At 37.3% G+C, this 11,804-nt stretch overlaps 2 protein-coding genes across 2 annotated transcripts; both read left to right on the plus strand.

The window, feature by feature from the left end:
• The first annotated feature begins 7,235 nt into the window (after positions 1-7,235).
• Positions 7,236-9,006, plus strand: gpx1a (glutathione peroxidase 1a). Its single transcript, XM_013908582.1, has 2 exons — positions 7,236-7,559; positions 8,323-9,006. The coding sequence occupies exons 1-2, from the start codon at positions 7,335-7,337 to the stop codon at positions 8,671-8,673; spliced, it is 576 nt and encodes a 191-aa protein (XP_013764036.1). The 5' UTR covers positions 7,236-7,334; the 3' UTR covers positions 8,674-9,006.
• Positions 9,007-9,847: 841 nt separating this feature from the next.
• brk1 (BRICK1 subunit of SCAR/WAVE actin nucleating complex) lies at positions 9,848-11,546 on the plus strand. Its single transcript, XM_005724514.1, has 3 exons — positions 9,848-10,121; positions 10,574-10,656; positions 10,755-11,546. The coding sequence occupies exons 1-3, from the start codon at positions 10,004-10,006 to the stop codon at positions 10,779-10,781; spliced, it is 228 nt and encodes a 75-aa protein (XP_005724571.1). The 5' UTR covers positions 9,848-10,003; the 3' UTR covers positions 10,782-11,546.
• Positions 11,547-11,804: the final 258 nt, after the last annotated feature.

Raw genomic sequence — 11,804 nt, forward strand, 5'->3', positions numbered from 1 at the left:
TTAGATACCATATTTCTGAGATTTTCAGGGCCGAGTACATAATCGGGACATTTTCCTAAACGAGGTATTTGCCTCATTATTACTTGTCTTTTCAAGTGAATTTAATTTCAAAGAGTATTTATTATTTTTTGATCTGTCACTAAAAATACCAAAATTCATTGGATGGTAAGTTTATAACAGTCTACAAAGGGACAATACCTTGATGTAGTCCTCATGAACTGGAATGACTTATTAGTATCAAGAAGCTATAGCCCGACGTGTTGGGAAACAAAGTAGTAGCACATGTTATTTCAGGAAAGGCAAACACTTTATAGCCAGATCCCTTATAGTGCTTTTGAACCTCCTCATCAGGCTCGTTTTCTCTTTTTCTCAATACACGACTGACAGCATATCAGCAATGAGGTCCAACCATCTAAAGTATCAAATAAACTGAATAAATAAGGATGTGTAAATAAATAAATATAACATAGAAACAAGATAAACTTATAAATAAATGAGAGGGAGGAGGTCCTCATTCATTAGTCTTATCAGCAAACTCTTTCTCATTATGATGTTCTCAACTCCCCAAATTATTCACAACCTCCAAATTGACAGCAGCAGCACTGACATAGAGATAAATGCTGTCAAAACAACTGTTATTTGGCTATTTTGGAGTAATCCATAATGTTAATTAGTGTAGCGCTTTTGTGCAAAATCTCACGGCACGAAAGAACATTGCACTATTGTGCATCATCTTGTTTCATGCCACTCAAATTTGCAGAAAACTGAAATCCAAACTCTAAATTGCCCCCTACCACCAACATTTCCAATGTAATAACCTCTACATACTGAGGACTCACAAAAACAAGGATGTGTAAAGCAAGGCAATGGTAATAGTTCTGCATAATATACTTAAACAAAAAATCTGGAGATGTTAGCCAGGTGCCAAAGTTAAACAGAAAATATGCTCATTAATCTGAGCTCTAATTGGAGCATTTGGCAGCACAGCAATTATCGCTCTTTCTTCCATCTTGAGCACCCCGGTGCCCATTAAAAAAAGAGGAAAAGGGAGACACTCTTTACAAATGAATACTCCTGGGAGAACCAAGACTTTCTTCCTGCTGTGCTGCGCTGTGCACCACTGATGGCTGATGTAATAAATAAGCTGGAATCGTCCAATTTGTTCATAAACCTATCAATGTTTTACTTCAAGCACTGTCAGCATGTATTAGAAGGCTTTTTTCTCCTCTGCTTCTAAATACAGGACAGCAATAGGTATAAGTTTTACGTTCAGGGTATTCACAGTGCATTACAGAGGCTAATTAATAAAAACTTTATTTAAACTTTAAAATAAATACACAAACATAAAAAAAAGAAAAACAGAGCAAAGTGCATATACATTTCTGACGTTTTTTGGTAAAAGCCAGTGAAAAAAGGTTGGACCAGTTTTTAACAAGTAATAAAGGAATTATATAACACTATGACCATGGTATTGAGTCATCTTTTGGGTCTTATGAAATGCCAGATTCATTTTTATTTGTAGTAAGTAGAAATTTTGTCAGCACACTCACATGTATTAAATGTATATTTTGAACAATATTTTGTTTATTCTATTATAACAGCCAAAAAAAAAAAACATAGACACAAAAGAATAACAATAAAGTGCTCCTGTCAACTGCAACAAACAACTTTAAAACAGTTACATCCAAGATCTTAGTTAAAAAGAGGTTTATGTTGTGATTTATAAAGAGTTCATCTAAAGTTTATGTACTTTACTACTGTACTTGTCCGTCATTTCTTACATACCCACTTGGTCTGTCTGTTGTATATTGTTGTTCAGTGTCACTCCTTGTTTTGTTGTTATGGCATTCTGTGTAATATGTTGACTAACTTTATTTGTCAAAATAAAAAAAATGCTCCTCTGCATTAGAACCTGATTTACCGTATTAGCAGGCCTACATTATCAACTGGTATTAGCTGTTTGTAAATCTATCAGCATCTGTACCGTATATGTACAGGGCAATCTGCAACTTCCATTTTGGCAATACATGTGTTTGAAACAGCACAAACACATGAGCCAGTTGAGCCAAGCAGTAAAGAAAGAAGCAAATAGACAACTACACATCAGATATCTTTTTATTCTTTGTGTATCTAATTTTTTTAAGTATATATATATCAACTGATATTTTGCAATATCAAAATTTTAAATCAACAAATATCAGTATCAGCGTTTGCCTTGAAAGTCCTGCATTAGTTGAAATTTTGTTACACACAGTTAAAGTGTGGTCTTGCTCAACAACCTCTTTCTTTACTGTCAAAATTATGTGATTTAGAGATTAATGAGGTAAAATACTTTGCAAATGGCCAACAGAAGTAGAATATATTGATTTAATTACTATTTAAAAAGGCCAACATTTTTATTAGCATGATTAAAAAACAAACTAGTTGATAGCAAATATATATACCTGAATATAAATTATTGCCATTAAGGAATCTAATGGAAGACCTGGCATGATATGGTCTATGAGTTTTTACCCCAAAACAATAGCACTTATGAACTTACTATCCAAAATTACACACTGAATAATTAAAATTATACTATTTAATGTGCTTTATTGAATGGTGATTATTCAGCAATTGCTATGTTTTGTTATATAAATGTTCTCTTCTGAACACAGACCAAAACAGAAATATTGTTGGTTCCGTTTGTGCCTTAGTGTTTTTGGGAAATACACACAAAGTTTTTCTGATTTGGGGCAGCTTGTCAAGCCTGCTACATGCATTATATTCTCTTGCCATTTTGTTTTATTGATGCATAAACAGAAGAGCTCTGTACAAAGAATTCTGGTAAAAATAAATATCAAGCTTTTAAGATTTGGGCTCTTGTCTTTTTTAATGGCGTTGATGCCAACATGTACTATTAGCAAACATCATATTACCATTAATATCCCTTCATTATTTTATGATTGATAAACCTCACCAAGCACTGGATACTCAGTGAAGATTCTAAGAGTCAAATTCTCTATCAAATGTCCACAAACCGTGTATTCACCAGTTCAAAATATAATAGTGGCTGCTTTCACTGAAGCTGTCAGAATTAAATGACAACATGGCAAATGCTTAAAAATCAGATGGATTGAAAATGACCAGTTAATTGCTTGATTGATATAATTGTTAACAGCAAAAGCACAACTGGGGGACTCTACGCAGAAGGCTATTTTTGACGCTTTCGCTGCTTTGAAATTTCACAGTGGGGAGCCTTAGCCAAGTGGATTTATTAACCATCACAGGACTCCAACTAGGGAGTCCAGAACAAAGAACCACTGCCAAAAGCACAAGCCTCTGTACACAGCCTTTGTTTTGCCCCTCTGCACTCATCAGTACACAAGTGTGCTGTCTTTTGATGTTTCTTCAATATACTGACAGTTCATCTGAAGCAAAAAGTTCCGAAATCCAGCTCACGCAATCACAACTTGTTGTGTCTCTGCTTCGCATCAGCTTCACTGGTTTTGGCGAGGGAGCAGGGAAAGTAGCGTAAAAAGGGTGGTTTCTCCACCAGCATACAAAATGTTAACGATCCACACTCAAATTCAGGAAGGCTTACATTTTAAATGTTGTACTATGACTTGTCGAAGGGGGAAGAGGTGGAGCGATTTCAGCATTTATCACAAAGACCAATTTTTGAACTGATACACATTTCCTGGCCAGTCGCCTCTCAAGCTCCCTTTCTCACTGCTTTCATCATATTGTAACACTAATATGGTCCCTAGAGATGGGCAGACACATGTGCCATTTCACTGCAAGCTCACTTATCATCCATCACTTTCTTTTTTACACAATCTACATCTCCAGAACCACTTTGTCATTTGGAATATCAAATTGGACAGGAAAACTATACAATCTACCCTCAGTTCTCTCTCTCACACATTTTTTGGATGTGAAGGTGGGAGGGCGGTGAAGTGGGCACACTGGGTCAGAAAAATGCCCCTGGCCTTGAAACTGTGAAGAGGTTAGTGCAGAAGGAGGATTTAGCAAGTGCGGCCCAGAATATGTGTTAGCCATTTGGAGGAACAGACAGAGCTGCTCCAGCCCTGTATCCATGGCAACCATTTCAGGACCAACTCAAGTTCTCGTTGAGGTCTTTTGTTTCTCCAGAGGCTGTGATTAAAGGAGGTAAAAGTGAGAAAAACGAGAGAACAGAGGATGAGACTAGCCATGCTGACACTTATCCTCTCTCAGCTGCACTTTTGAAAATCCTTCCCACAGCAAATATCAGTGGACAGTGTCTTACTATTCAGACACAAAGTACCAGTCCTCCTATCTGAGAGCACTCTCTGGAGCTCCTGATGCAGGGACTGAATGACATCCTGAGGCCTGGACGCTAATGAGCTGAGATCATTACGCCAATTATTTTAGCTTAGATCAGGACTTGGCTGTGACTGTGCAGAGGAAGTAGGACCCACTGCTAGCCTAATTGATGGCTTGGGAAAAAGAGGATGAGCAAAACAAAAGGGGTTTGAACCGGAGATGGGAAAAGTTCATTGCTAAACTCTAGTTAAATTCCATCAGGTTGGTGTGCATGAAGCTATGATAGGGTTTATGCACTTAAAGTCAGTAAGGTTCAGTTAGCTCCATAAACAATCAACATAACTAAATTTCAGACACAGAGAATTACACAAATGTTGCAGGTTGCTCTAAACTGGCTGTAGGTGTGAATGTGAGCATGAGTAGTTTTCATTCTTTACGTGATGAACTGTTGACCCGCATTTCAAATATTAGTTCTCTCAGCCCTTTGTTTTGCGCTAATGTTACCAGAACCTCCCAACTCCCAGCACTGTAGCAGTGCAATAACTTCTGACTAACCATTTCAAGGTGCTACTCCTTGTTACACTGTTTTGGTAGAGCCCAGTACAAACACAGCTCAGCTGGACTTGCTTTGAAATGTGGGAAAAAGATTTCGGAGACCCAAGAGAGGGTGCAGTATTAAGTATCATGAAAACAGATCCAGCAGAAATTATTTCCTGCTGTTTATAGGATATTTGAGGAAAGATGAGTTCACAAAGGGATCAACTGGGAACATACACAGACATCTCACTAAGAGCCAAATGACTGATTGTGCTGTTAGAAGCACTTGAGTGACAATAAAGCAGATAGCTGCAGCTTCAGCAACAGTGCTATAGGTTTAGTAGTCTGACCTTTGATTGAAGTTGGTCGTGCTGGCTCACAGAACATCTGATGTGGTGTGCACATTTAAAAAGGGTCTCCAGAAGGACATTAATCTGACATCAGTGATGACTTGGTAGGTTTAATGGATAGAGGGTTAGGTGGATGAGTGGATGAACTGATGCATATTTTTTTCTTAAGATCAAAATAAGAATAAATAATTACAATTAAAGATAGAACCAAATCACATTACTATCAAGCTACTGAAATAATTAAATAAATTAGGATAATATCAATTTCCGCCATCCTAGTATTTCCATTTTCCTTACAGGCAGCAACAGAAGGCTAAGATTCTTTGTTCTCATCTCAGTGGTAAGGAAGTTTTTTTCTTTTTCTTTTTTCTTTTTTAAGGCTAAACAGGCCTTCTAAAGCACCTCATTTTATTGAAGACTCCGCGAAGTCTCAACTCCCTTCAGATAGACTAGAGCAACGATTTTGTCACGTTTATTTTTCTAACATTACTTTTAGCTAATTAATTCATTTTAGTGTTTTCATTTGTCCTTTATTCATTGAACTTTTCCCTTGATGAATAGTAGAAATACTACATACCCTACATTTAGCTCTGTTTTCAGACTGTATCAAGTCAGCTATCCAGTAATGCACTTGGATTACATTCCATGACATCTGAATCCACAAAGCACACCACACCCTGACCAGATGTGCCATGACAATGCTCAAGGGAAAACACAAAAATCAGTCAGTCCCAAGAGTCTTGCAAAGCGTTGGGCAGCTAAAAAACACAGAATATGTCTACAGGATAAGTAGACATGGCTATGTGTTGTTGAAGTACACAATGCAGCTGGATTAATATGGTAAATCTCATCATAAGTTGTCTACTTATACCTGGTGAAAAGTAGGGTACTCGTCGTCTAATGCCATTATAAGAGAATGGCAACATCGCCATCTAGCGGTCAACTGCACAGCCTTGTTTAGATTTTTTTTAAACATATACCTGATTTTTAGGTTAATATCTTTTAAAATATTAACAAAATAATAATAATAATAATTTAGACGTTACAGAAAACAGACTTTATATTATTGCTAATAGATATGGTAAAAAATAGTGTCTACCAGATGTTTGACCTTTTATTTAATTATTATTTACCTTAGTACTGTCAACATAAAACACTCCAAAAAGTGGAAGCTGTGATCCAGTCCTTTTCGAATCCCCAAAAAGCTCGACGAGGTCCTCGTATGAACTTGCAGGCGGGTGTAATCTTTCTTTCTTGTTGGCTGATGGCCAGTTATCACAGTAACTTCTGAGCAGATTCCCGAATACAAGATGTAACGGATAGCAGGATATCAGGATACTGACCACACACACATTCATATAGTCTGACATGATTGTTTACCCACAGGGGGAGCCATAAGTGAACACAGCTATGGCTCTTATTTTTAAAAAAGCCACCATGTTTAACAGCATGGTTTGTGTGTTTTCCACTTCTCCAGTCATTAGTTCTCAAGTCATTTCACTAAGCAATAAATAAATTCACTTCCTGTGACTTCCTGGAAAGTACCATTCATGCACACAAAAAGGGGGGATTGTTGTAAAAAAAACTGTAAATCTCTTAAGACATACCGATGTGAAATACGTTTTGCTAACAGAGTTTCTGCAGTTTCGGTTGTGTAGGTTTGTGTACGTGTCCAATATCAAAATTGGCAATGGTCATTTAATAAATATTTGCTAAGTAAAAATTATTATGTCATTTTTCTTTACTTATTTTGATTGGAGATTTAGACGTCAGTGACTTCCTCAAGTGGTTAGAAACAATGATAATTACCATACTGGATTACTACATTTGTTAAATTCTTGTGCAACTTTATCTTTATAGATCGGTATCTATAAAGAAATACATTTAAAACAAATAGAGAGAGATTTCGATAGCAGGTGAAAATTAAATGCTTTACGTCTTTCTGCAAAATGATAATAAAATAATACTACTAATAATAATAATACAAATAATAATAATAATTTGCATTTGCACTGAGGGGTGTTGTTAGATAAGCTACTTGTCCCGCCCTAAGAATAAAAGCGAGGGCTGGACTTGGAGCACATTTGAAACGTGATAAGGAAAAGCTTTTTAATCCGAGTTCACGGTTTCAGAAGTCTAAATCATCTGGATTTTTTAACAATGGCTGGCCATTTGAAAAGGTTTTACGACCTGACAGCTAAGCTGTTGTCTGGAGAAACTCTCCGTTTCTCTGCACTAAAGGACAAAGTTGTACTTATTGAAAATGTGGCGTCTCTCTGAGGAACGACAACCAGGGACTACACTCAAATGAACGAGCTTCATTCTCGCTACTCCGCCGAAGGTCTCGTTATTTTGGGTGTACCCTGCAATCAGTTTGGACATCAGGTACAAAGCGTGTTTGTTTTTTACTTGAGAGAGAGAGAGTAATGTTTATGAGGTGACCGAAACTCCGGACTAGCCAAATCCAGGCCTAGCTTCCTTATTCTTGACATGTGAGAAATATGACCTAAGAGCCGTCCGTATTTTAGTAACACAAGTTTACAGACATGCGTGTGTGTGTTATCAGTCTGAAATGAAACAGTTTTAACTTTAGGAATCTTTTACTTCAACTAAAGTGGGCCGTAAGTGTTCAAATACATGTGAAGTGTCATATTTAAAAAAAGTAATATATTACATGAAGTGTCTTATTAAAAGTATTCTGATTGTTACTAAAATATTAGCAAATTATCAGTGTCAAAGCAACATTTTAGCTTGCATATTTATAATATTTATAAGCTCCTGGTATGACAATGCTGTTAACAATATTGATTTTTATATATAAAACAGCACATTATTTTCTAATATCCTAAATTTTCAAAGATGTTCTATGGTAAATATGAATCTGTCCAAATACCATTCTGTCGGATACATTTATCAGGTTCATAAGCACGATTATTTACTGCTAAAATGTCATGAACCAGAAAAATACAATACAAAGTATAAATTAGCGAATAAATCTCAAATACAAATACACCTGCCTCTATAGTGCACCTAAGTACTCTAGAGGAAATGTAGGTTACACTACAATTCCTCTTATTTAGCTTGTTTAATTGAAACCCCACTTTAATGTCTACATCTATCTAACAGTGCTTGTGTTTTGGTGCAACAGGAGAACTGCAAGAACGATGAAATCCTAAGATCTCTGAAGTATGTCCGTCCAGGGAATGGCTTTGAACCAAAGTTCCAGCTCCTCGAGAAGGTGGATGTGAACGGAAAGGATGCCCACCCCTTGTTTGTCTATCTGAAGGAAAAACTTCCATTCCCCTGCGATGATGCCCTGGGTCTCATGAATGATCCAAAGTACATCATTTGGAGTCCAGTGTGTAGGAATGACGTATCCTGGAACTTTGAGAAGTTCCTGGTTGGTCCTGATGGGGAACCCTACAAGCGCTACAGCAGAAATTTCCTGACAAGTGACATCAAGGCAGATATTAAAGAGCTACTTAAGAGACTCAAATAAAGTGTGCTGGGAAATTTTATGGGTGATTTAAAACATAACAGTTCAGAAAGATCAGTCAGCACATACACATATTAGGATAATTTGTCATGCTTTCAGATCTCAAGTTCCAAAAATGTTGTAGCAGGCCTGGGTTTGTTTGTGATATTTTAAATGACATCCGCTACTGGATTGTTCAGCCTTTTAACTCAATGACGACACTCCTTTAAATGTTTTTGTGTAGGGGTTTCTGATAAAAATGTAAAAGTTTGACGACCATTGTGAATGTCTTTAATAAGATCGCAAATATTTTCACTTCCTTGACTTAAAAGAAGAAATAAATGTTATTATAATACTTGTGTTGTGCTCATTTCTTATTTGCAATGGTAATGGACAGGTAGATGGTTTACATCAGGCAGGAGTCTTTGTGGACTGCGATGTTCAGATGAGGCATTGTGCTCTGTAGTGACAGTAGGGAGCAGGGAGAGGTATGCGCTTGAGAGAAGAGGAATAGAAGTAGAAGCAAGACAGAATGAGATGAAAACAGGTGTAAGACTGAAGATGCAATGAGAGGTAGTGAAGGTGGATGAGTTTTAATACCTGGGTTCAACCATCCAAAACTATGGACAGTGCACGAGAGAGGTGAAGAAGAGAGTGCAAGCAGGGTGGAGTGAGTAGAGATGAATGTCAGGGATGAATTGTGACCAAAAAATAGCAACAAAAGTGAAAGGAAAGTTCTCACTACAAGACAGTATTGAGACCTAGTATAGTTTGGACATGGTGGAACTCCAAAAACAAAAGGAGGCTGAGCTGAAGGTGGCAGACTTGAAGATGCTAAGATTTTCATTGGGAGTGATGAGCTGGATTAGAAATAAGTACCATCATAGGAACAGCTCAGTTTCAGCAGTTTAGAGGAAACGTTAGAAAAGCAACTCTGAGGTGCTATTGACATGTTCAGAGGACACATAGTGGATATATCAAACAAATGATGTTGAATATGAAACTGCCAGGCAGGAGGAGAAGATGAAATCCTCAGAGGAGCTTCACGGATGAAGCGAAGGAGGACATACAAAGGGTTGGTGTGACAGAAAAGGATGTTAGGGATAGAGTGAGATGGAAGTAGGTGACCCGCTGTGGCGACCCCTAAAGGTAGCAACCAAAAGAAAAATTGTGTTGTGCTCATTTCTATAAAATACACACAAATATCCTTCAGAAATGTATGCAGGAAACTTAGGAAATTTCGGTAAATAGAATCTTCATGGGGGAAAAAAGTGTTGTATAATATTTTCACATCGACGCAACACTTTCCGGTACTTCCTGGGTGAAAGCAGAGGGATACTGCAACTCGTCCAACATGGCTGGCCAGGAAGATCCAGTGCAAAGAGAGATTCACCAAGACTGGGCGAATCGAGAGTACATAGAAGTAATTACGAGCAGCATCAAGAAGATCGCCGACTTCCTTAACTCATTTGGTAAGCTTTTAACAAACTAGCTGAAGTTAGCTAGTTCAGCCAGCTGTTAGCATTGATGTTGATGTTTTCAATGGCCACTCCCAGCTAGCAGTTAGCGCGGCTGTTAGCTGTTAGCTTGTTTTTGTTTTGGAGGAGGATTGTGACATTTTGAAGAGGAATCGGCTTACATTTTGCTCCAACTAGCTGTCCTTTAAGAGTCGGTCGTATTAATGAATTTATTAATATACCAGATTCGACAGACGATAGGAAAGCATTAGCAGGCTGCCGTAACCGCTAATGCTAGTGTTGTCGGGCAATATGTATGCGGATGTGCCCTTTAAACCTTTTTAACTCAAAATGACGGTGTGCATCTTTGTTAAGCAGCTATTGAAAAATTGATGACAATGTCATGCTTCGTTGTGGTAACCTCTAAACGTTCTAGTTTGTTTGTTTGTTTTTTAATTCTCCATCAGACATGTCGTGTCGATCTCGTTTGGCCACACTCAACGAGAAGCTGACAGCGCTGGAGAGGAGGATTGAATACATTGAGGCAAGGGTAAGTTAACTGGATGTAAAGTGCCTTTATTTCTTTGTTTGACTTTGTCTTTTTGTCAAGTAACCATACCCGTTACATAAACATGTCTCCTATTGTAGGTGACAAAAGGAGAAACCCTGACCTAGAAGTAGCCATTGAAACTCATAACACCCCCAACCTACCTGCCATCTCTCACCCTGAAGTTTTGGACTAAGTGTGATGGACTCCACCCTCCTATTTTTGGACGATGTGGACCTTTTTTTTTTTTTAAATATATTATATGGCTGGATTTTGTGTTATTTTATCTCATGACGCATTTGTACAGAAGATGTGTGTCTAACTTGGCTACCATTGATTCAAGCATCATTATATTCTATTACAAAACAAAACTAAGCTCCACTAGTATTGGTTTAAGATAAGTCTCGAGCACAATTATGATTTATAAATTTTGTATCACTGCAGTTTGACCATCTGTGTTGTGTACAGTGTCACTTCCAAATGAAAGCTGTATCAAAAGAGGAACATTTGCCTGTGCCAAGATGAACTATTATTGTGTACTTACATTTAATAAGGGCCTCCTTGTACAGCAAAGTGTTTGGTGATGTTTCTGAATTTAACTACTGTAATAAATTACCTTAAATAACATTGTAGCTGAACTTAACCTTTTTTCAACAGTTATGTTGCTATGTTGAAGATGGGTCTAGTTATGACTATTATGTAATCGGACAGACACACAATGTTTATACAAACTTGTAGTGTATATAGACTAGAGCTTGACATGAAACAACATATTAAATGGGTCAGATTGCTATTGTATGCAGGTTTTGGTACAGTTAGAAGAATTCATTGCAATGGCATTAATGTGTAACAAATGTTTTATGAATAATAAATCATACTTGCATAAAGAGTAATGTGCATTCTGGTTGAATTGAATTATTAATAGCGTGTGTTAAAAATAAAAAGCGTGGTTATAGCATGACGGTAACTTAATTATGTGTCCAGTAGAACATTAACAATTTTCAATTCCATGAAAAACCTGCAGGGAAATTCTAACAGCAGCGGGATTAAGCGCTTTCAGAACGCATCCATATACTGCTATAACGAAAACAGCCAATGAAATGGCGGAAATCTGCGAGATGTGATAATTTTGTCCTGGGTTTTCCCTCACA

The sequence above is a fragment of the Pundamilia nyererei genome, unplaced genomic scaffold (assembly GCF_000239375.1).
Source record: "Pundamilia nyererei isolate P.nyererei 1_Seehausen unplaced genomic scaffold, PunNye1.0 scaffold00012, whole genome shotgun sequence".
Classification (NCBI taxonomy): domain Eukaryota; kingdom Metazoa; phylum Chordata; class Actinopteri; order Cichliformes; family Cichlidae; genus Pundamilia; species Pundamilia nyererei.